Raw genomic sequence first — 21,885 nt, 5'->3', positions numbered from 1 at the left:
AAACAAACAAAGACTTCTTGGTAATTTTCCCCAGGTAAGTGTCGAACAACTCCACACCGCAAACAAAGACATTCCTTACTTGGTCGGGAAGAATATGGAGGTAATAACAGAAGAAGGAAACCCTTTCCCCACAAAGACCTATCAGCGAAACCACTGCGAATTCTCCTTACTGATTGGTGTCAATCATTGCTCGTTGAAATTTCCCACTTTGTTCTATTTCCAGCACAACTAAATTTATTACCCAACCGTGGCCCGCCTTTCACGTACGTATTGAATTCGCGAGTATGGTAAACTTTTAACTCCTAAGCCCCGCCCATGCACGTGCTGTTGTGGCGGTTGATAACGTTTATTATATGGGGAAGAATAAACTGGCAATGAATACGATCGCGCGTGGAAAAGCTAATCAGAAGAGATTCTGTGCCTATAGTGTTCGGAGTATATAAACTAACATGTAGCGGAGTTTCGAACAAGTTGACATTATCCACGTTCAGTTTTGTGTATTGCTGTACCTGTGAAAGCCAATATACTGCGGTTGGATTTTAAAATACCGAATACGGACAAGTGCTTGTTTGCTCTATAACTCGTGCAAATACGATGGAGAAACAAGATAGCCGGAGAAATTTTCTGGAATTTATACGAGAAAACTGTCTTAAACGGGAGTCACACTGGTAAGTTTAATTTTGCTCTGTTAATATTTTCAAACACTGTCATGTTTTTTTTTATCATTATTATTATTATTTTTTTTAAATCGTCAGTCGGAGTTTATTACAATCAATCTGCTTCTGTGGTGTACGTGTGTAATACTTTGTATGTTGTTCAATAGATCAATTTGAGACATGCATCAATCTCGGGTTTTATTTGGCGTAAATCTTGTGTGCGATGCTCGTGTTTTCTCAGCCTTGACAAATTTTCATATTGCATTGTTCACCTACACTTCCCCAAATGTTCCTATTCAAACACTACACGCGGTGTATAGGGGTCCATGGTAGTGGTTTTTTATTATCTGTTATAGATTGTGGGGAAGGCTTAATCGTTTGGGAATGTAGTCGATCGTTTTGTGGTGTCATATTTGAGCTTGCCTTCCCCTTTTGAATATCCACTTAAATTATTGTCTTAGTACGTAGGTTAGATATATATATATGCCAATTTTCTAACAAGTGTTGATGCAGCATCACATAGCAAAAACGCAACAGGCTGTGCTATAGCATTCTTTTGTACAGAAACATCAGTTGGTCAAAATTAGCGGATCCGATTAATATAGGCCCTATGGTTCTATTGGTGTTATAAAGTCTGTGCATTCTTTCCCGTCTGTATAATAAATTGATCAAGACATGTCTAACCACTTTACGCCATGAAGTATGACAGTCGGTTCATGCGTTCATTCACAATGATGTTTATATCTCCGTATGGTATAGGGATACAGTGGTTGAAATTTTGGCGCCCCTTTCCCCTCCCCCCTTCCCTCTTAACTCTATTGTTAGCCTACCTTGAAGATTCACGTTACCTCCGAATATATTTGCATGTACAATTAACCCCCCCCCCCTCCACCGGTCCCCTCCCCTAACGTATCCCCCTTTCCGCATTCCGAGTATAGTTCACATTATCTAGTAGAGATCCTTGTCACGAGCCAAGTCCCATGCCTGGCTTTACGGAGCTTCACTGATGTGTCCCTTTGCCAATAGAAACATAAACAAATTACCAGGACATTCATTTCTGTACGTATCAAGTTTTCCCTCGTGACATTCCACGATACGGACTGTAAACATGAGCTTCGGTTAGGTACTTCCCAGTATTTGGCTGATATGCCTTTTGCGTATAGTGCAATTGGTATATGACGCATGTCTATTCGCGGAACAATCATGCACATGTGTGTGTGTATTATGTTAAATGAAGCTTCACTCGATTACCATTCATACGTACAGACATCTACACTTACACATAGGCTATATATCGAGATTATCATTATCTCGTACACACTCCCTGGCCAACTTGACATTCCCGAAGCTATACACAGGTTCAGTCAACGAGGTTTGCCCTCAAGGTCATTGCTATTAAGCTTCTTTTTTTTTAAATATTCTTTTGGTAAATTAGTCTTCACACAGACCCTTGTCAGGTGAAAAGTTCACACACATCACGTAGTAGTGGTCTTCGACAACGTGTCATAAGTGGTGTGAAAGCCAATGAGACTGTTCGCAGTGTACGTGCTTCTACTAGACTCAGTGTAAGAAAGTGACACAGCTGATGCTGATTCTATGAGGGTATTTTTAAACTGCATTAGTTTATATAAACTGGATCACATCTTTACAAATGGTCAAATACATGTAGTTGTTAACTGCATTTGTCTCCTTTTTTTTACACACCGTTATTGTAGAGTTCTAGCCCGAGAAACAAATTGCAATATTATGTAGTCCTTTGTAATAAATATTATATGACCACAATCTTGTTTTTATGCAGATTTGCACGCGGTTTTACATAAAAGTGATTTGAAAAGATTATGCAAAATGTGGATGTCATTTTCGAAAATTCCTAAACCTTTACCAAAATGTGCAGTGGTTTATCGACAAAGGTTCATATATTTTCAAACTGGGGTTTCTTTATCAAGGGGTGTGCCAAACTCTTTTGTTCCCTGTAGCGATTCGACCTTGATCCCTATACAATAGCCAGTGCATTGTGAAATCGTAGCCCTTAGGCTATAATGCCGAGCCCTGAACCTTCGACCTAGAATGAAAACCGGTTATAGGAAGATTAACTTGGCTGCATATGTATTATCTTTCTTACATATATCTAAACAAAAACCTTTTTTTTTTTAAAGTTTATTCTTTTTTTAACAGAAGATTTCTCTACAAGCCATTCTTCATAAAATTGTCTTGTAATGCCAAAAAAAAGTCACCTGTCTCCATAATTAACACAGCTATAGTCACGTGGTACGGGTTAACTGCAGTTCAAGGTTGTTGCTTTTTCTCCTCACGAAATCCAATTTATACTCATCTCCTGCAAGCATCTTATGGAAATTAGGATTCTGTTTGATAATAATATGCCATCGTAAGAAGACTGGTCATATTAAAGATTAGTTCAGAGCTGAACGATTTAAGCAAAATTCCATTTCTTAATAAACAAAAGAAGGGGGTAGAAAAAGAGTAGAAAAACAAGGATACATTTTCGCCACAATAAGTGGTTGATATGTATTGGTATAAGGTTGACGGACAAAGGGCGAGGACGTACCTGGGGAGACGATGGAAATTGCTACCCTGGATGAACTTAGCCAAATGCAGAGCGGCTGAAATATTGGGTCAAGAGAAAGTGACCAGGCATTGATTAGTTATATGGTCGGAATATTATGGAAACGAGGGGTCAACTGACGGCCATCGCATTATCAAGTGATAGACTATTTATAAGCCTTCACAAAACAACACATTACAAGGTAAACTGGAACAACCATAGGATATGGTTATACAAAAAATTGTTACATAAAGAAAATTATATATATATATATATAGATCGCGCAGATGTCAACATGTTTGCTAAGATGTATACGGTATGACACTTTCGGAATTAAAATATATCGGAATGCATACTATACACAAAAGTTTACCTCAGTATTTGGATATATATATATAGACATATATATATATATATATTTATCAACAACCTCAACATGCTATATGTACATGCATCTAAATCTATAATGATATTATGCTGCATACATAATAACATGTTGCATGCATAATGAATTGGAGTTCCGAGAAAATAGTGCCCCTGACATCAGCATGTGTTTACATAAAAACCAATAGAGACGACCATAATTATACATGTTAGCAATCAGATACGCCGAACGATTAAGCCAGTTACGGAAGAGTTGATAGCCAGTTCACTGTAAAATAAACCCGGGCTCTGACGTCAGCAAGGCGCTCGGTCGTCAACAACATTCTTTCTTAGTATCAGTGCGTCTGGCAACGATGCATATTGTCAACAATAATCATCATGACACAGGTATTATGTGTCTGTATGTTAATGTTACAGGTATTATGTGTCTGTATGTTATGTGTCTGTATGTAAATGTTAACAGGTATTATGTGTCTGTATACGTTAATGTACAGATAATCATGATACTCGCTGCATGGAAAAAACAATCCATGACTTAAAATATATCGCAGTCCAAGGAATTGCAATATCAAATTTTAAGCAATAAACTACAAAGGAAGAATGCGATTTGTGTGTGCATGTGTGTGTGTAATGTATTCGCTTTCCTATGATATCCGTTACCTGCAGGTTGAATCATTTACTCTTTATTACGTTCCTATAGAGGCGCTTAGACGAACCATAATGAGGGCCACACCTAACATGATGTTAGTGGTTGTTTGTTTATTAGCAAACATATTGAATTAATTGACTCGGTGATCTTTATATACAGTGCGTGGAAGATGAGATGTAAACACCAGGCTTTTTATGTGATTTAAAATAAAAAAAATCCGTTATTATGTTACAATTGTGCTCAGTGATGGAAGACCAAAATAATAGACATGACCATATGGCTGCTGTTGTATACTGTTGTATTTAATTGCGCTGTATAGGGGCGAGGAGTACGACGTGTTTATAACCTATAGCAATTGAAACCAACACGCACGTTGAAGAGCGAGAAACATCACATGGCATGGTCGAAAATCATTTTGAAGGTAAAACATAAACACGTGACCTCACAGGCACGCCCGTGACTCACATGTTACCTCTTCTCAGGAGTATCGATCGAGGCATTCGTAACCTTTTGAAAAATGCAAACTATGAACTTTACAACCGTCTGTTTAACTTTCTTTCGTTTTCGAATGAGAACACACCTATTTATCGATTAATAAACAGGTGAATGCCAAGTCATGACTTTCCCTTATAACATGATGCACTGGGTGTTTTTCGAATGAATACAACCGAAGTGAAAGTTGAAATCTCCCTCTCTCGAAACATTCAGTTCCCATTTTTAGAACGAATTAACCACTCCCAAAATGAGTTTGCCCGTCTACGATATTCTATGAAGAACACTTTGTTTTTCTTTTGTTTATAAACTACTTGTCGAAGTTTCATTTTTCGACATGTCGCAACGTATATCATGATACAAGTTCTACCTTTCACTTCTACTGCGCATAATTTATTTGCACTTTCGATTTTGCTCACAACCTTACACTCCATCGAGTATATGCGTGTAACAAACAAGGAGGAGGGTGAGGGGGGGGGGGGGAGGACATGTAGACCAGCAACGTGGGGTAAATTACCTATTTTTCGGGTTGTAGGGGTGTTGGTGGGGGGGGGGGTGGGTAAGAGTCCTTGGAAAAGTATACTACATATGGAAAGCCTTAAAGAAATTGTTAACATATTGTTAATTTGGGAGATACGTGCATGCATGATCTCCTAAGACACGTCGTAGTATAGTCTGCTTATAACTGGCCGTGCCTGGTAATGTCATTCGTCTAGCCTATTTGACCTCGCCAAGCAATTCTAGTATATGGTCACCTTATCAGGGAACCAGACAGACGATTGTCTTATAAATGGTGCAATCATCCAATAATAACTATATGGACTATGCAGCATGCTTTATCGCGCGGTGATGATAGCTCAGTTTTGTATTATGGAAACAGAAAACACACTAAGTATATTTCCTCCATTACAGTTGTTCGAGTACCAATCATATATTGTCGGATCCTCGAAATATTTTTCTTATCTCTCTTCTAAGACTATTAGACTATTACTAAATGCGATGTAAATTTGAAATTTAATGTAAACTGGGAGGAGAAGGCCGGGGGGGGGGGGGGGTTGGGAGTAACCAGGCTTACATGTTAACCTTACTCCAGTCAACCCACATGCCCATGTACTTGATTTAACTTGACCTACCATTCCCTTCCATTTTCGCCTTATATAGGACAACTGTTTAGTATACGTGATGGGGTAGAGTCTACTGCAGTGGTCTGTCAATCTCATTTCTTAGTATATAAAATCTTCAAATTAAATGCGTATCGATACCGGTATACTTCATACGCCGCCCCTCCGTGATACATGAGTACGCCTCCCCCCTCCCCACCCCCACCTCCAACCCATCATGATGAATATATCGTTGTGTCTAAGTTTCTCTCTCTAGTCAACATTTCTCCCTATATATTTGCGAGGTACCGTACATTATTTGTACTGAATGTTTCGGTTGTACCTGTATAGACAACCCTCAGAAACATGATACATATTGCGAAAGATTCCAAACCTAAATCCGGGAAAAAAGCAAACTATGTCTATAAAGGGAAGTCACATAGGGAGGTATAGAACACATATTTCAGAGAAGTGTTTACGAAAACAACACGCAGAGACATATACATTGCTTCATGTTTTGTTTAGAAAGGTCGGTAATGTGTTTTTCCCCCTTGCGTGGGTTTCAGTCAAAGATATGTTTTCATATTTTGCTATACTATTAAGGGTTGGTTTCACCATATACACAGTATCTGTAAACATTATCACACGTAACTCGGCTTATCGTTTTAAATAGCACGTGGGATGACAAAATTAGACGCGAGGGTTTTTGCAAAGAAAGATAAAATATTAATGCAATCCATTTACGTGACAAACGGAATTTGCTACATTGGATTCAAACGGCTTATATATATATATATATATATATATATATATATATATATATATATATATATATATATATATATATATACACGGTCTCTAAATGTAGGAGTATGATTGTAACCGCATATATCTATTAGTTGTGAGATAGACTGAGTGGGAATATAATTATGATAGGTGTTAATATGACAAACATTTGGGCAAGGTCGTAATAAAGCCGTACAACCAAGCTATCATTATGGAATGGTATAATTACAGTAATAATAATTTTCTTTAAAGTTATTTTTAGATTAATTTCGTCTCAAACCAGCCTATATGTTTTCGCCATGCAGTAACTTTTTTTCGTTAGAAATCGAGGAAATTGATGCTGAATATTTTCAGATATCTAACGAGCACGGTATATCGCCCGAAAATATGCTAGACCGTCCATAAACCCTCAAAAATGGTCACTCATATACAATCTTCAGCAAACGTTTCAAGAGTCACCCAAACCATATTTCGTCGCGGAAAGTTCTTGTCTAGGAAATTAGTTTGAGTGTCTACGTTTGAAAAAAAAAGTTTTAGCAGATTGTCTTTTCCTTATAAACTAATGAGGCAATATTGATGGTCTTAACTGATATACTGAAGGATATTTCTGATAGCACGTTCATAATATCGCAAGAAAATGTTCTTACCTGGAAAGCCTTGGGTCAAATGTATATACTTTATCTTCATATACCGGTATACCTCTTCTTTTCATTACAGTTATTCACGGAAGATTGTGACCAGTAAGAAGTGCGATTTCTGCCAAAAATCGTTGTTTCTTGTCGCTCTGCGGTGCAAGGGTTGCAGGTAAGAATCCATGACGTGCAATTCTTGATATCCCTCTGTTTATACATGTAGGGACCCCCCCCTGCCGGGTGGGATTCATTCCACACCCCCATGACACCCCACACGAAGACCTGTAAAATATGGAACAAAAGAACAAGATTAATTGTTGGTTTGATTGTTTACAAGGGGTTCCAGAACCAGGTCGGGCCCAGGAAGAAACACACCGGGTCATGGGGGCTGTATTCCCCTGACCCACCTTCCCCGTCCCCGAGGCTGTTTCCCCTGACCCACCTTCCCCGTCCCCGGGGCTGCATTCCCATGATTCCCCTGAGTCATTTTGTTGGGGGAGTCCATACCGCCTGCATTTTGTGAAGCAGTTTAAGTATAGATATAGACAAACATCTGTTGAATTTTGCCGAGGCTGCCCAAGAGCTGGTAACAAAACAAAAATGCATTTCCTGTTTCTATTGCATGCCAGTCACAGGTCCCACAGTATAGTATAGTATAGCATTGCATAGCATAGTATAGCATAGCATAGCATAGTATAGTATAGTATGTATATATTGTTCTATATGTGGCATATGGAATTAATATAATGCAGGCAGCATGTCGTACTACAATTTGCTTGCTATACTACTGCACTCAATGGACGTGACAATTTTAAACAGAAAGTTGAACTTAAACACACGCAGACATACATACATGGAGAGTTGTGCCTGTTTCGTTATTACTGATTTAAGTTTCACTTATTATACTCAGTCGTAATACTACTAAATAGTGTGACAGTGTGCCTATTTATAGTGCTGTTACGTATGTTCTCATTGTTGTCTGTGGTACTTTCGGCTTCCCAAAACAGCATACGTAAGCGCTTTGACAGAGTGTGTATGAGAGTTACCTCTACGTTTCTTTCTAAGAGGGTCGATTTTTTTGGCACAGTTCCTTTTTTCCGCATAATTATGAACAAGGCTTGATACAGAGCTATCTGACTTAAAACCTTCTTTTGGTTAAAAAATAAAAAAAGTCGTTAGCGACGAACGGCACTAGTCCTTTAAATCATAAACGTATGTATTTCACTATACAATTATACCTCTACAGTTTGCTATAGAGTTTATATCGTTTCCACGAAATAGTGCATATAAGTTACCGTACGTCCCCGAGTCAACACTCCAAGAAGGAAGTATATACCATATTATATACCGGACGGTTACTTTACACTACAACGTGGGTATGAGCGTGAGATTTTAGTATATAGAATAGTATAATGTATGGCGAACATTCTTTGGAACGCCTTGTATGCAATTATAAAAGTAGAAAAACAAATTGAGAGTACAAAATGACTTTGCTTAAATCCTGTATAAATAAACCGTGCTCCAGACCACATTCTATATGTGCATTAATTCGCAGCACGAAACATTTCTTCATAAATTTGTGTACATTTTTCTCTTACTTTCAATTAGGCAAAATTATCATCGCAAGTGTGCAAGTCACGCGCCAGCCACGTGTTTCGTAGCGGCTCCTAAAATTCCAAACGGAGATGCATTACAAAGCAGTAAGTATTTATCCTTATATATATTTTGCACATACATATGCATAAACATATAGATATGCATATGTTGCACACGTATATCTGTTTATATATGAACCGACCTGAAACTGAAGTGAATATATGTTGCAGTCATGATACTATATTAATGATTATAAATTGACTCAAATTTTGCCATATTTCTTCTCCAGCTGACCAATTAGTTACCAGGGACAGGAGGGTCCCAGTTAGCGGCGAGCGGGTGGACGAATTTTTGGCAGGTACCGGAAGCGGAGCCATCGGTAGGAAGATCAATTGCGGACGATCTCACTCCGACACCCGTAAGCCCGGCTCGATCTCAGCCGCCCCGACCCGCTCGGAAGGGTGCCTTTCTACCGCCGCAAATCGCTTGGAAACACCCTGCAATCACGGTGGCATGTTAAGCCCAGGAGTGGACTCTGTCTTCTACGAGGACCATCGGATGCTCTTCTGCGGGGTCGATCAACCCGAGCATTCCAACCATTCGTCTTTATCTCAGGGTTACGGATCTCTCTCCGAGTCGGAGACCTGTTGTTGGCAGGCCGAGAGCGACTCTCCCAGTATTCGCACCAGATCAGTTTCATCCGTCACCATGCGTGCGGAGGATCGGCGAAAAGTCTGGTCAAAGACCTCTAGCAAGGTGCAGACATTAGATACCGTATCGCCAGCGAAAGGGACCAACCGTCGGGATCGCGCTACAACGGACGCCAGCTTCTCTCGCACGGGCACGTGGCCGACTGATCCTTACTGTCATGGTGTACAAGATGGTAAGTTGAATACTTCATCAGGGCTTATCATCCCCCCTACCCTCTCTCCATCCCTCCCTATCTCTATTCTCGTTTCACATGTCAATTTCAATATTGTGTGCTAACGTTGCTTATACATGCATATGGGTTTTAGCCGTTTTTACAATACTGTGCTAAAACGTTAGAAACAAACAGGACAAATCGTTTACGAAGTACTTGAAATTAGACGGGGACAAAATGGATTAAAAAACAGATCCAGATGCCCAAACGCCCACATGCTCGCAACTTGCAGCAACTTAATGGAAAACCCGTCGAGACAAACGATACGTTACTTTGTCAAGCGTGTGACATCTGACGTCACGCTACGTCATCAACTGGAAGGGCATGGATAAGCACACAAGTTGGATACAATATGTCCGTTTCCCTAAGGATTATAGCATCTTGTTTCATAAATTTATCGAATACATGGACAAGAGATCCAGCTCGTATAAACATCGCATCTTCTAAATTAACAAAAATTCTGAGAAATTGGCCCAAAAGAGCCGATTAAATTAGAATTCAGTTGTGACAAATGACAGTGCGTCCTAAATACATCCTACGCAATTAAGTATCAAGCACTTTGCAACAGACACACGATCTCGTCTTACCTATAGGCTTATGTATACATATATTGTTAAACATACGTGATATTAATTTTGAAATGAACATACGCTCGGCACTGTTTTCTTTGAAAAAGTTATTAACAACATACATTGTTAAATCAAACAAAAGGGAGAAGAAAAATATGGACAAAGTTGAAAATACACAATATAGTTGGTCGTTTCAATAGCACACATTATTGACAACAAACTAGGGTTGGTAAACATTCGTTGGAAATCATCGAGTCGCGGGCGCTCAGCCGTTTCAATTAAGCGGTGAAAGTTAGTCAGTGATATGTATTAATTATTCACCCTTTTTCTATATATATTTGTCTGTCTTTTTTCAGATGTATGCGACGAGATTGAAGACAGAGTACAGGAGTGGCTGAAGGGGGCTGATAACGAGGAATCAAGGTAGAGAAAGCTTTGAAATAAGAAGCAATTATGGATACACTTTGAAACGAAACTTTGAGTGAGATTGATGAGGATGGGGGGGGGGTAGGGTTGGTGGGAAGGTGGAGGTGGGAGGGGGTATCCATGTTAGTGACTAGGCTACAACTTGCAGTAAGATTAACCACTACACGCTCTGCTTCTCTTGGTCGGGATAAGCTAAGTAAAGGAGAATAAAAAGAAAGACGAGGGGGGGAGCCATTTAATATTTATTTGTTTATTATGAGAATTAGACCTGCATGTAGAGAAATCATGTTTGATCTCAGTATTAGCTTATGAAGTGCATACGGATATAACAATTTCTAATATATATTTCTCCTCTTGATGGAAACCATTAATCACCTCTCTCCCACCCACGTGATAATTGCATGAAATAGCAATCTATTACAGTGGGAGGTATTTTCACTATCAGCGAACCAGTTCGGAGCTAGGCTGTAGAGTATATATATATATTCACACACATATGTATACATATTAAGTTTCGCCTCACGTTAAATTGTGATCGCCTGTGGCTTCAGGCCAAAGGCGTGGGTTTTCGTAACAACACAACACGCGGTGACCATGACTGTATATAAATGACATGCTCTATGTATAGGCCTATCTGTATAGGCGTGTAGGTTATGCGTGTTTGTGTGTAAAATTTAACGTGTGTAATATGTAATGTGTGCATGGGTACAAGCATGTATTTGTGTGTGTGTAATATTTACTGTGTGTATGAATACGGTTGGCATATGTACTGTATCTATGTTGGCCACAGCATACCGACCAGAACGTATAACAATGTATCTGTCTTGAAGGAAGTAATTTTACGTGATAATGTTATTAGAAATGACGTGAGTAACCGTTTGGCGTTCCATGTTTTCAGCAGCGCTATATCTGCGAGAGAACGACTGAAGGAGTGGACCATCAGCTACAGTGACTTTAAATTCGGAGAATGCGTCAGAAAAGGACGGGATCGTGCTTTGTACAGGTAAACGAGAAAGCTTATTGGATATCAGAATAGTGGAAAATTTGGGAAGTGATGAAGGGGCCATTTTGTGCCTTCCCCACGGCTCCTGTTGTCGGGTCCTTAACTAGATTACATCTCGACTGTGACATGATTCATTTATTAGCATGAACTTCTTCTTTCGAAGCTTTTCCGGGGTTTTACTACCCTATGCATCTATAATTTATTGTGCTCTCACATTTAGGATGAAGTTTGTTCATTGTAGCAAGATATATCTCGAGCAGGATATGCATGCATCGCCTTTAACGACTTCATCACGTGCAATAAGACGTTTCAAGTGCCCTGTACTATTATGCACGTGACCGTTCAAATTCGCCCTATGCGATATTTCAATCATTCATTCAACATGACTTGTAAATTTGACGATGGTTGGAACCGTTCCAACTATAGGACAAATAGGCGGCATAGTCATAACTTGCAACTGTTGCAAACACATCGTCGGGAAGTCGTCAGAAATATATGGGACTTTCCCCTACATCGTCTTGAAGCTTTGAAAAGTATTTGCTTCATTGCCCATTTGTTAATTTGTCATGATTGGTTAAAAAGAAAAGTAAAACCCCCAAAAGAAAATAAAAACATCTGGCGAGGTTTGTCAAAATTTGATTAATCATTTCTTAAATGTCATTTTTATAACAGAGACTTTGTTATATACAGTATCACGCTCTCTTGAGTTTTTGTGTTTTTGTCAAATTCGTAGTATACCTTGTTTGTATGTAATATTTTTTTTTTATCTTCTCCTTTTTACAGGGGTCATTGGCACGGGGAAGTGTTAATCCACACACGAACAAATGCCGAAAATCTTGAACATTTCCTGGACGAAGTAGCCATGCTCAGTATGGTACGTCACGAAAATATCGCCCTCTTCATGGGTGCGTGTATTGACGAACCACACCTAGCAATCATAACTAGGTAAGTAAGCCCATGGAGCTATAGCTCCATGGTAAGCCTTATGACTTAAAGTTTAGTTTTAAAAAAATGAAAACCTATGTGATTGTTAAAAGGAGGAGAAAATTGATGTGAGAGAAGGGGTCAGAGATCTATGACTGGAGGGACGGGGTACCAGGGACGGGGGGGGGGGGATCATTTGCCCTTTTGTATGATTGCATCTTTGTATTTCTGTCCATGCTATCTTAATATTTAATCAACTTTCAATAATACTTTAAATACAGATATATATATATATATATATATATATATATATATATATATATATATATATATATATATATAAAATATATATATAAATATATATATATTACATATATATATATATATATATATATATATATATATATATATATATATATATATATATATTGTAGACAACTCAATATATGAAGACCACCATCCGACTTAAAAAAGAGTACAATAATTTATTACACATTGAAAACGATATTGCGTGTAGCTAGGCTATAGTATTTAGTCTTATATGCAGGCATTAAAGTCTACACGTTACGTCTAAATTACCACCGGTTTCGTATGAGTGCGTATAGCTCTTATTCAAAAAAAAGTTGCTGGTAGAGATAAAGAGAACTGAAACGTTTGCCCGTTTTATTGTACAGGGACGTATACATATAGTATGCGTGTGTTGGAGACTGCAAGCTATATAGCTATTATGTTACCGCATTGCATGTAGGCTACATATATATCTACATATATATCTATATATATCTACATATATATATATAAGCATCCCTACATGTGTGTGTTTGTGGCCTTATATCACAAGCTTGTCTGATATAGGCGATCCCCTATGCACGTCTTTGGATTGTAAAACAAATAAAAACAGTTTGATCATATAACTTCAACAATTATAATATAGGAAAATTAATAAGGTTTGACATATTCCTTGTTGTTGGACTTGTGAATATCGCGTCGTAAGTAGCGGGAAGGAAGACAAAAAAATCCTCATCTTTTTATGTCGTTAAAATATTACATTTCCGTACTATATTCATGATGATAGTGACAATAGGTCTGTATGTTGTACGTGTGTGATTTCAAAACGGGAATAAGGGAAAGCCCACCAAGCATAGTTTTACACAGTGCATCATGAAAACTACAAATCTACAGTTATCTCCAAAATATCGGCCAAAAACAAATAAAAAGATTGAATAGGCCATACACAAATCTACCAGTGTTTCTAACCGTGGGAATATAGCTACAATCATCAGGTAGATTATGGTCAGTCAAATAACATTTCATCACAGAAACACGCTGCCTGCGTATAACTTTGGTTATATCATGGAGTCTCTTACTCCATGGTTATGTTATCGATTAATTCCGTTATACAATATTCAAAGCGATTGTCGGGCAGTATAACACCTAGGGCCTGTGTTGGCGACAAATGGGCTGGAATTAGGTTGGATATTCGTGTGGGAATTTAGTAAAACGTGAGAAAATACTCTTCCTCGACAATATTACGACGCTATTACCTTAAATGGTTGTACAGATTTCAATTTGAGTATAAACGTATGTAAAATGTTGCATCACACATGTCCAAATTTTACATCTCGGCTGACACGCTATGCATATACGCGGGTTAGAAATTTATTCGGGGTTGTAGTTCTAACAGATATAACGAGCTTGTTCCGCCTCGAAAATTACACTTGAAATGCAAAATATGCTGTCCTTTTGTGTCACAAAAAAAAACTACAAAGGGTTTTTACCCTCCCAAGCAACATGACACAATATGTCTGCGTATAGGTGAATCCAATGTTATAAAATCATTTTATTTTTTGGAAACTTATTATTTTATATATATATATGTTTTCTTTATATTATGGGGGATTTTTGGTCATATTTACAAACTGACATATATTTAAACTCGTTCATGACATTTCCAACAATTATTATTTTTTTCTTCCCCCTTTTGTTAATCACAGCATCCATAAAGGTCCCTCCCTTTACAAACGGATTCATGTGGAGTGCGGTAAAATGTCCCTATCATCCAGGGTAAACGTGGCCAGACAGATTGCCCAGGGTATGAGCTACCTCCATGCTAAAGACATCATGGTGCCCCACCTGAGTTCACGAACAGTTTTCCTCGAGGCAAAGGTCAAGATTGATATGATGGGAGATGCTCATTGTTTAACGGACGAATATGAGAGGTACAGCTTTACATACAAAAATGATGCATATGTATAAATTGTTGTCATATCGTTAATATATTAATTACTTTGAAAAAGTTGAAAAAAAAATCTAAGATGAAATGTGACATTTTAATACCGTTCAGTGTTACTTGGTTGCTATAGTGACAAGCATGAAGACTGCATGAACATAGTACAGAGTATATTGATATGTTTACAAGAAGATATAAAAAACAGCGGAGATGTACTGGCCACACCCCATCAGAGATATGTAAATAGTGTCCATCTACTGGCAACACCCATCCAACTAAAACAGAGAGATACATAAGCAATGCAGAAAATTCATCTACTTGCCACATACCATCAAGTCTATGTTAAATGTAAGAAGAAAACAAAAACCAGTCTTAAAATTGCAAAAGGAAAGGTTGGATGAAGGAAAATCTTATAAATGTATGTGCTATTTCTTCTTGCTTACACAGACCAAATTATGCATGCCTACAGAAAGGCGAAATACAATACCTACCGCCAGAAACGTTACGAGGAGCGGCGGTGCATCCCCCAAACTTGAAATACAACAACGCTAAGACACCCGCCTCAGATGTATTCGCATTTGGGTAAGTTTAATTAACCAGAGTAAAGTCAAAGTTTGTGCTTTGATAGACGAATACTGTTTGAAAATGTATAAATACAAACATGTGAGTCTCCATATTGAAAGAAGTAATATGTCTGAGTTTGTGCATATTGCTGAAAATTTATGATATGTATAATATGCATTATGTACAAATCAAATAATGAATATGCATATTTGCATAATTTGCATAATTACCTGTATGATGTTCTCATTTGCAGTACGATACTGTTCGAGTTATTGGCGGGAAGATTCCCATTTCAAAAGGAATGCCTGGAAACCATAGTCTACAAGGTCGGCAAGGGTCAAAGGGCAAGTTTAGATGGTGTTCGTTGTCCACCGGCAATTAAGGTGAGCTTTTGTGAACAATCATAATTTTCTTAAAGTTGAAGGTTATCTTTGGTCTGGTCTTTGATTACGAATTGTAAAGCCCTATTCCATGTATAGAGAACTATTGTATGACATTCTGAATGACTTTCAAACATTCGATGCGAGATAATCTTCTCTTAAGAAGTGATAAGCAGTTTAGATGTTAGTATAATCTGTATGAATTTGTCCTTTCTCTCTCTCTCGCTGTGGTGTGTAAACATATATGAAGATACTAACCACATACATACTCTACGATTGATAAAATGAAAGCAAAGAATTGCATCTCTGTTTACATGTATTTGTAGTCATGACAAATAGTAATTTTCCTTCCATTTGTGTCTTTTTTAATCAGAAAGTACATGAAGACTGCTGGACTTTAAAGCCAGAGGGAAGACCTTCTTTCTCATCAATCCTCGCCCGGCTTTCCCAAAACGTAAGACTTTTATAGTTAATTGCTTACACTTTTACTCTCGAGCACCATGTCAACAGTATATATATATATATATATATATATATATATATATATATATATATATATATATATATATATATATATATATATATATATATATATATATATATATATATATATATATATAAATATATATATATATATATATATATATACATATATATATATAAATATTACCCACGAGATGGGTGGGGTTTATAGGTGGGGTTGTGAAGGGGATACTTGGTGTAGGGAATGGCAGTGGGCCTGCTACTTTTCTGTTCCATGTTGAATTGGCTTTCCCCATATTTCATGTGTCACAAGGTCATTTGGTTAAATGGATTTACTATATTCACCTTGCTCCACCATTCTTATCCCCCTCCTCCTCCCCACCCCTACCCGGATAAGTTCCCAGTTAATTCTGCCAATATTACAATAACATAGCTAGGGATATTTCCTTTACATGCTTTATTAAGCAATGAATTCTACCAATGCACCAAGAAAAAAAAACCCATCATGCTTTCGATGTATGATATATATTGCGCAATTATCGAGAGAAAAAAAAGAACAATCAATATTTTGTTCATACGCGATTTATGAGCAGCTGTTGAATCCTAGTAATGTATTAAATATGACAGATACGTGAAAGTTGTCACTTTGTGCAAATATCTATTTATTACTGCAGTATACTCCTACAACGCATACACTACAGACTACAGTATAAAACAAAAATTACAGCTGAAGTACCATATAGGTTTGGAAAAGTGTTAAGTAAACAATGATTTTCTCCGAACTAGATTATATGGACATTTATTTTCGTGATTGCATACAACGTTAAGAATTGTACATACAATTTTTTTTTTTTTTGTAAAACGAGGGAAAGTCATGAAAATTCGACTGTTAATAAAGACAATATAAAAAGCCCGAACATTGGAGAGTAATCATAGATACACTTCCGGTTATTAAATACTCTCCTGTTTGTCCCTAAAGCCTTAAAAATCTAATAATTCCCAGACATGGAAGAAAATATATCAATTTTGATTGACGAAAATGGCTCAGTGAAGGTGGTGGTGATGGTTTTCACCGTATATAGGTTATCTGTTGGTTTTTATGTATTTATTTTTACTCCTCTCTTACCTGTCTCCATTCTACATGCACTCTTGATTTTTGTTTCCCTTTTAAATTTGATGATGGCAATAATGAAGAAACAAGAGGACTTTGAAGTAATAAGTCGGCAAACTTTTTAGGAATCAGAGATAATAATAACGAAAAAGTGTAAGAATAGTATGAAAAAAAGAAAAAAAATTAACAATACATAAACATAAAAGACAAGAATTGAATGAAAAAATGTTGATGGTATATCATGATAACTAATATTACTGATTTCCTCTTCAGAAGTAAATTCTTGATCCGCATAATAACTTACTTGAATTTAAAATAGTCTGTCTCAGCTAGAGCTTTCTTGCCCGTCAGGACTTGTATATGGTATTGTCAAGAATAGCGAAATTCGTGTTTTATTGTTTAGTGAATAAAGCTATCCATATATGTATATTTATATGTATTTTTTTTAAATCTTCGATAGGTCGCCCTTGTTAACAGACGACACAGCCTCTCTGAAGCCGATTTAAAGGGACGAAGTAGGCCTTCGTGGATATCTTCATAAACAGAACATTTTATACGGCATCGCTATGTGTACTAATACTACTATTACTACTACAGTTACGAATAAAAGATGAGCCCATAATCAAGCCGATGGAATCATTATTAGTACGACGCTTCCCGTGACTGCTGAGGACAACTCCCTCTGCAGACTAAAACAACAGCTGATAGAGCAATCAAGCTACTGAAACGCATGATAAAAGACTAGGCCACAACTATACAGCTCGAGTCTTAAAAGAGTCGAAAGTTTTTGGTCATCGTGTAATATAAGTATAACAAACTCTTTCAACGGTTAGCAATTATCTTTCAAAATGAAAACCAATTAAAGTCATTGATAGATATTTATTCATACAAGGAACGACTGGTAGATAGAGACTACTGTTTTGACCACGAATTAAAATACTTCAAACGACTTCTGTATTTAAATGGTCAAATTCGGAAGTTTATGAAGATTATGCATGGTCACCTAAAGTGGTGATCTTGCTGGTATTAAATTAAGAAAGCTTGCACGGTATGTCTTTTCAGAAATTAATTGCCAAAGAGTTTAGAAGTTCTATCGAGAGAGAAGTTTTTTTTTTGTATAAGGAATTGTGATTGGAGACGTTTATGGGTGTAAATGGATGATACAGTAGTGTAATGAATTCTCATATATAGGCTGTACCAGGAATTTTAAGAATGTTCTTGTCCGTCCGCATGTGTTGTATAGTTATATATTATTCTCATGTCTAGTTCACCAGCTGAAATGAAGGTCTATAACCATTAATTTTCTTCTTCAGCGAAATATATTTTTTTCAGATTTTGTCAGACACAGTGAGTCTCGGATAAAACGCCCTTGTATTCTTGGGAATTGTGACACCCATTTCCACCCTAAAAGGTCAAAGGAAAAAAATTAGGTTGTCAAGTTTCATCATTCCCATTGTATGGCTAGCTTTCATAAAGTAATTCCACTTTCATTTTCAAGTATTTGGTTATAATAATAGAGTGAAAGTTTTCCGAAAGTTAATTGATTTACTCTTGTTCTTAGAAACTGTGTATGTTCATTTCGAGTTAAGTGAATAGGATGTTATCAGGAAGATTGAAAAATTTTCGTGAAATATCAGTTAATATTTTCAAAATATTATGAAATAACTTCTTTCGGGAGGGGTGGAGGTGTTATTTTCGAAAATATTATTTATCCGTATTAATACAAAGAGGTTTTGATAATACTCCGTAATATCATAATATATGTCATACACGTTCAAATACTTGTTAAGTAGTTTATTGACCCGTGTTGAGGTTCCTATACTGTAACAGGTATACCTCCACAAACATTTAGCGCATAGACTGACTAGATGTTGGCCAATAGCCATCAAGTCAAAGGTATTGTCCAGCTGTGCTTCGGTTTCGCTCGAACCATCCCTCAAAGACCCCAGTGAACCCTTTCTCTCTATAAGCTACAGGTCACCTTTAGCAACGGGCCCGGTCCTCCTACCCCCCCCCCCGTCCCGATACTGCGGCTTTTATTATAAGCAAAAGAGGAGCGGGTCTAATAGAGAGACCATGGCTATGTATGTTGCTGCATTGTAAACGTTCCTATATACTGAACCTATATATTATGTCCATTGACAGTAAACAGTGTTTCTTATTCAATTTACACATCGAAGGACGTGTACATGTTTCTAATTCTATAAAATGAAAAAAAAAGGGGGGAAGAACTTAATTCAGGTTAATCAGCCTGGGTTATAGGTTCATGTTTTTTCCTTATGATATGAGTAACGTAATCTTATAGTAAAAACGTCACGTTGAATACCACAAGAGGAAGTGATATATAGCATGTCATATCGTAGAGATACGTATACTGAAACAAGGAAACTAAAAAATTCCAGGGAAACCCCCTCAAAGGGTCTTTCCACGTTCTGAAGCCAAACAAGCACGAAAAGCAGAGCAGGGTGATGTGATACATATGAACTTAATTGATAACAGGTCCCTGGTAATAAAAGGAAAGATAACAGATCGACTTCGGTTAGTACTGACAGTATGTAATCAAGTATAAACCCTGTTATGATGTGATTGATAGATCACTTACCATATACCAGGAACTTACACTTTAAGAGTGTGGGGGGGGGGTGGAGGGTCGCGAACGAAATTAACCTGTCATGCAGCATTTGTTTGATTTATAACTAATGAAAAGATGTCAACCCTTTTTTTTTTCTCGTGGTTTTTTTTCAAAATCTTTTAGCGGATTCTAAGAAATAAGGTTACCTTTCAACCTTTCTGAGTATAGGAAGAAATTTCATTGACATAAATTTACGTAGTAATCTGCACTTTTATCTTGTGGTGCAATGTATGTAACATTGTGTCATATTTTTTTGTTTATGATTTAATTTATTCTCTCATCAAAATTGTTCCCCTCTCTTATATTTTTCTAAGTGATGAAGTATTGGTTTCGGTCCGTTTTTGTGATATTCCCTTTTTGAGTTAAGTTTCATTTTTAATATTTTTACTTTCAATTTTTCCTCCAAGTTGAAAATAAAAGTTTGAAATAACATATATTAACACAGTTAATCAATACCTAGAAGCCATGTGTGAAAACTACGTTAAAATTTAAAAAAAAAAATTAGTTACTGTCCCTTCCACCGTCTGTGATCTGGTTACGTCATCATACAGACTTTAGTACATAACTTTAAACTTTAACCATACTTATTCAAGTTTGGCATATATACTGTTGAAGGGAACTTCTACCTATAGCTTAATTTGACTTTTTGATTTCATTTTGATATCCTGCTTGGTTCTATAACTGTTGGTGAATTTATCTCATCTTTACTGTTTCTAAATTGCCAGATGAAAAAATTAATCAAAATGGTTTCACAATTAAAACGGCGCAAAAAAAAAAGGTTTTCACAACAACTTAAAGAAGCATAAATCATTTAGCTTTGTAAGAGAGGAAGAGATAAACGTCAAGTAACGACGATTTTTATGTTTATTTTATTGGCGGAGTGGAGTAAGAAGGTGTTTGGGGCGGTGATTAAAGTGTAGCGATGAGAAGAAGAAGAAGAAGGAGGGTTAGCGAGTGCCTTACACCAGAGCATGTGCAATGATAATTAAGATATTTGTATTTATTTTATTCTTGTTACCATTAGTGTTTCATACTGTATTATTATTAAACATTTCATGATTGGGGTAATTTTTTTTTTTTTTGTGGTAAATAACGATAGAAAAACAACAAGTTAATTACTTGTCTGTGAAGTATTTATAAAGATGCATCGACTTAGAGGAACCATCGATACTCGGATCAAAACGAACAAAACCTATTGGTATTTATAAGACACTTTTGTACCTTCTACCTCACTAACAGAAAATAATAGAATATAAACAGCAAAAACAAAACCAAAAACTACTCAGTTTGTCTTCTTTGTGTGTTATTCTTTTTATTCCTTTTATTTTCGGTGTTTTGTAACTCCCAATGAATTCAGGTAAGATCATTCACCGTGTGTCTACGGTTAAGGAACTACGACAGAGAGTGAGAGGAAAGGGGTGGGTGGGGGGGGGGGGGTGGAGAGAGAGAGATGAAAATGAAGGTCTATATGAAACAATGCAGGCGTAAATTAATGAAGTTTTGTTACGGTGAAGGAAGGACATTTACGTACACAAAGCAAACGTTAAAGTAACAATGAAACACACAAGTATAATTTATTCTCCTGGATAACATATATCATTAAAACAAGAAGCGGGGAATTGACCGGGGAACGGAACAGGTACATCCTTGTAAAGTAAAGCTATAAACAACTTACTAGTACGGGCGTCGGACTCGTCGTCGGCTCCTTAGACCAAAATACACATGAAATATACAAAGAACACACTATAACAACAACAAAATATAGTCCGTTCCTAAGAACTAA

The 21,885-nt window shown here is 37.0% G+C and overlaps 2 protein-coding genes across 3 annotated transcripts in view; one reads left to right on the top strand and one right to left on the bottom strand.

Moving 5' to 3' along the window:
- LOC139978348 (uncharacterized) overlaps positions 1-7,418 on the bottom strand; it is a 49,880-nt gene extending 42,462 nt beyond the window's left edge. Inside the window, exon 1 of the mRNA XM_071988471.1 lies at positions 7,278-7,418. Coding sequence (XP_071844572.1) covers positions 7,278-7,342 — 65 coding nt within the window. The 5' untranslated portion in view covers positions 7,343-7,418. The remainder of the gene's footprint in view (positions 1-7,277) is intronic.
- On the top strand, positions 385-21,044 carry LOC139978347 (kinase suppressor of Ras 1-like). 2 transcript variants are annotated; one of them, XM_071988470.1, is made up of 12 exons: positions 385-668; positions 7,348-7,434; positions 8,871-8,962; positions 9,148-9,741; positions 10,706-10,772; positions 11,677-11,778; positions 12,562-12,723; positions 14,697-14,921; positions 15,380-15,514; positions 15,750-15,879; positions 16,250-16,330; positions 17,931-21,044. In XM_071988470.1, the coding sequence occupies exons 1-12, from the start codon at positions 595-597 to the stop codon at positions 18,009-18,011; spliced, it is 1,830 nt and encodes a 609-aa protein (XP_071844571.1). In that variant the 5' UTR covers positions 385-594; the 3' UTR covers positions 18,012-21,044. The 2 variants fall into 2 exon arrangements, with proteins under 2 accessions (XP_071844571.1, XP_071844570.1); XM_071988469.1 differs by having other exon boundaries at positions 11,674-11,778.
- The last annotated feature ends 841 nt before the right edge of the window (positions 21,045-21,885 follow it).

This window comes from Apostichopus japonicus, chromosome 13, assembly GCF_037975245.1.
Source record: "Apostichopus japonicus isolate 1M-3 chromosome 13, ASM3797524v1, whole genome shotgun sequence".
NCBI classification, from domain to species: domain Eukaryota; kingdom Metazoa; phylum Echinodermata; class Holothuroidea; order Aspidochirotida; family Stichopodidae; genus Apostichopus; species Apostichopus japonicus.
This window is presented reverse-complemented; position numbering and strand designations above follow the sequence as displayed.

Bases quoted from the DNA above. Each gene is read 5' to 3' on its own strand.
- LOC139978347 (XM_071988469.1), top strand. From the start codon at position 595: ATGGAGAAACAAGATAGCCGGAGAAATTTTCTGGAATTTATACGAGAA. The intron at 9,742-10,705 runs GTAAGTTGAATA...GTCTTTTTTCAG, and splicing joins CTGTCATGGTGTACAAGATG to ATGTATGCGACGAGATTGAA. The intron at 12,724-14,696 runs GTAAGTAAGCCC...TGTTAATCACAG, and splicing joins CACCTAGCAATCATAACTAG to CATCCATAAAGGTCCCTCCC.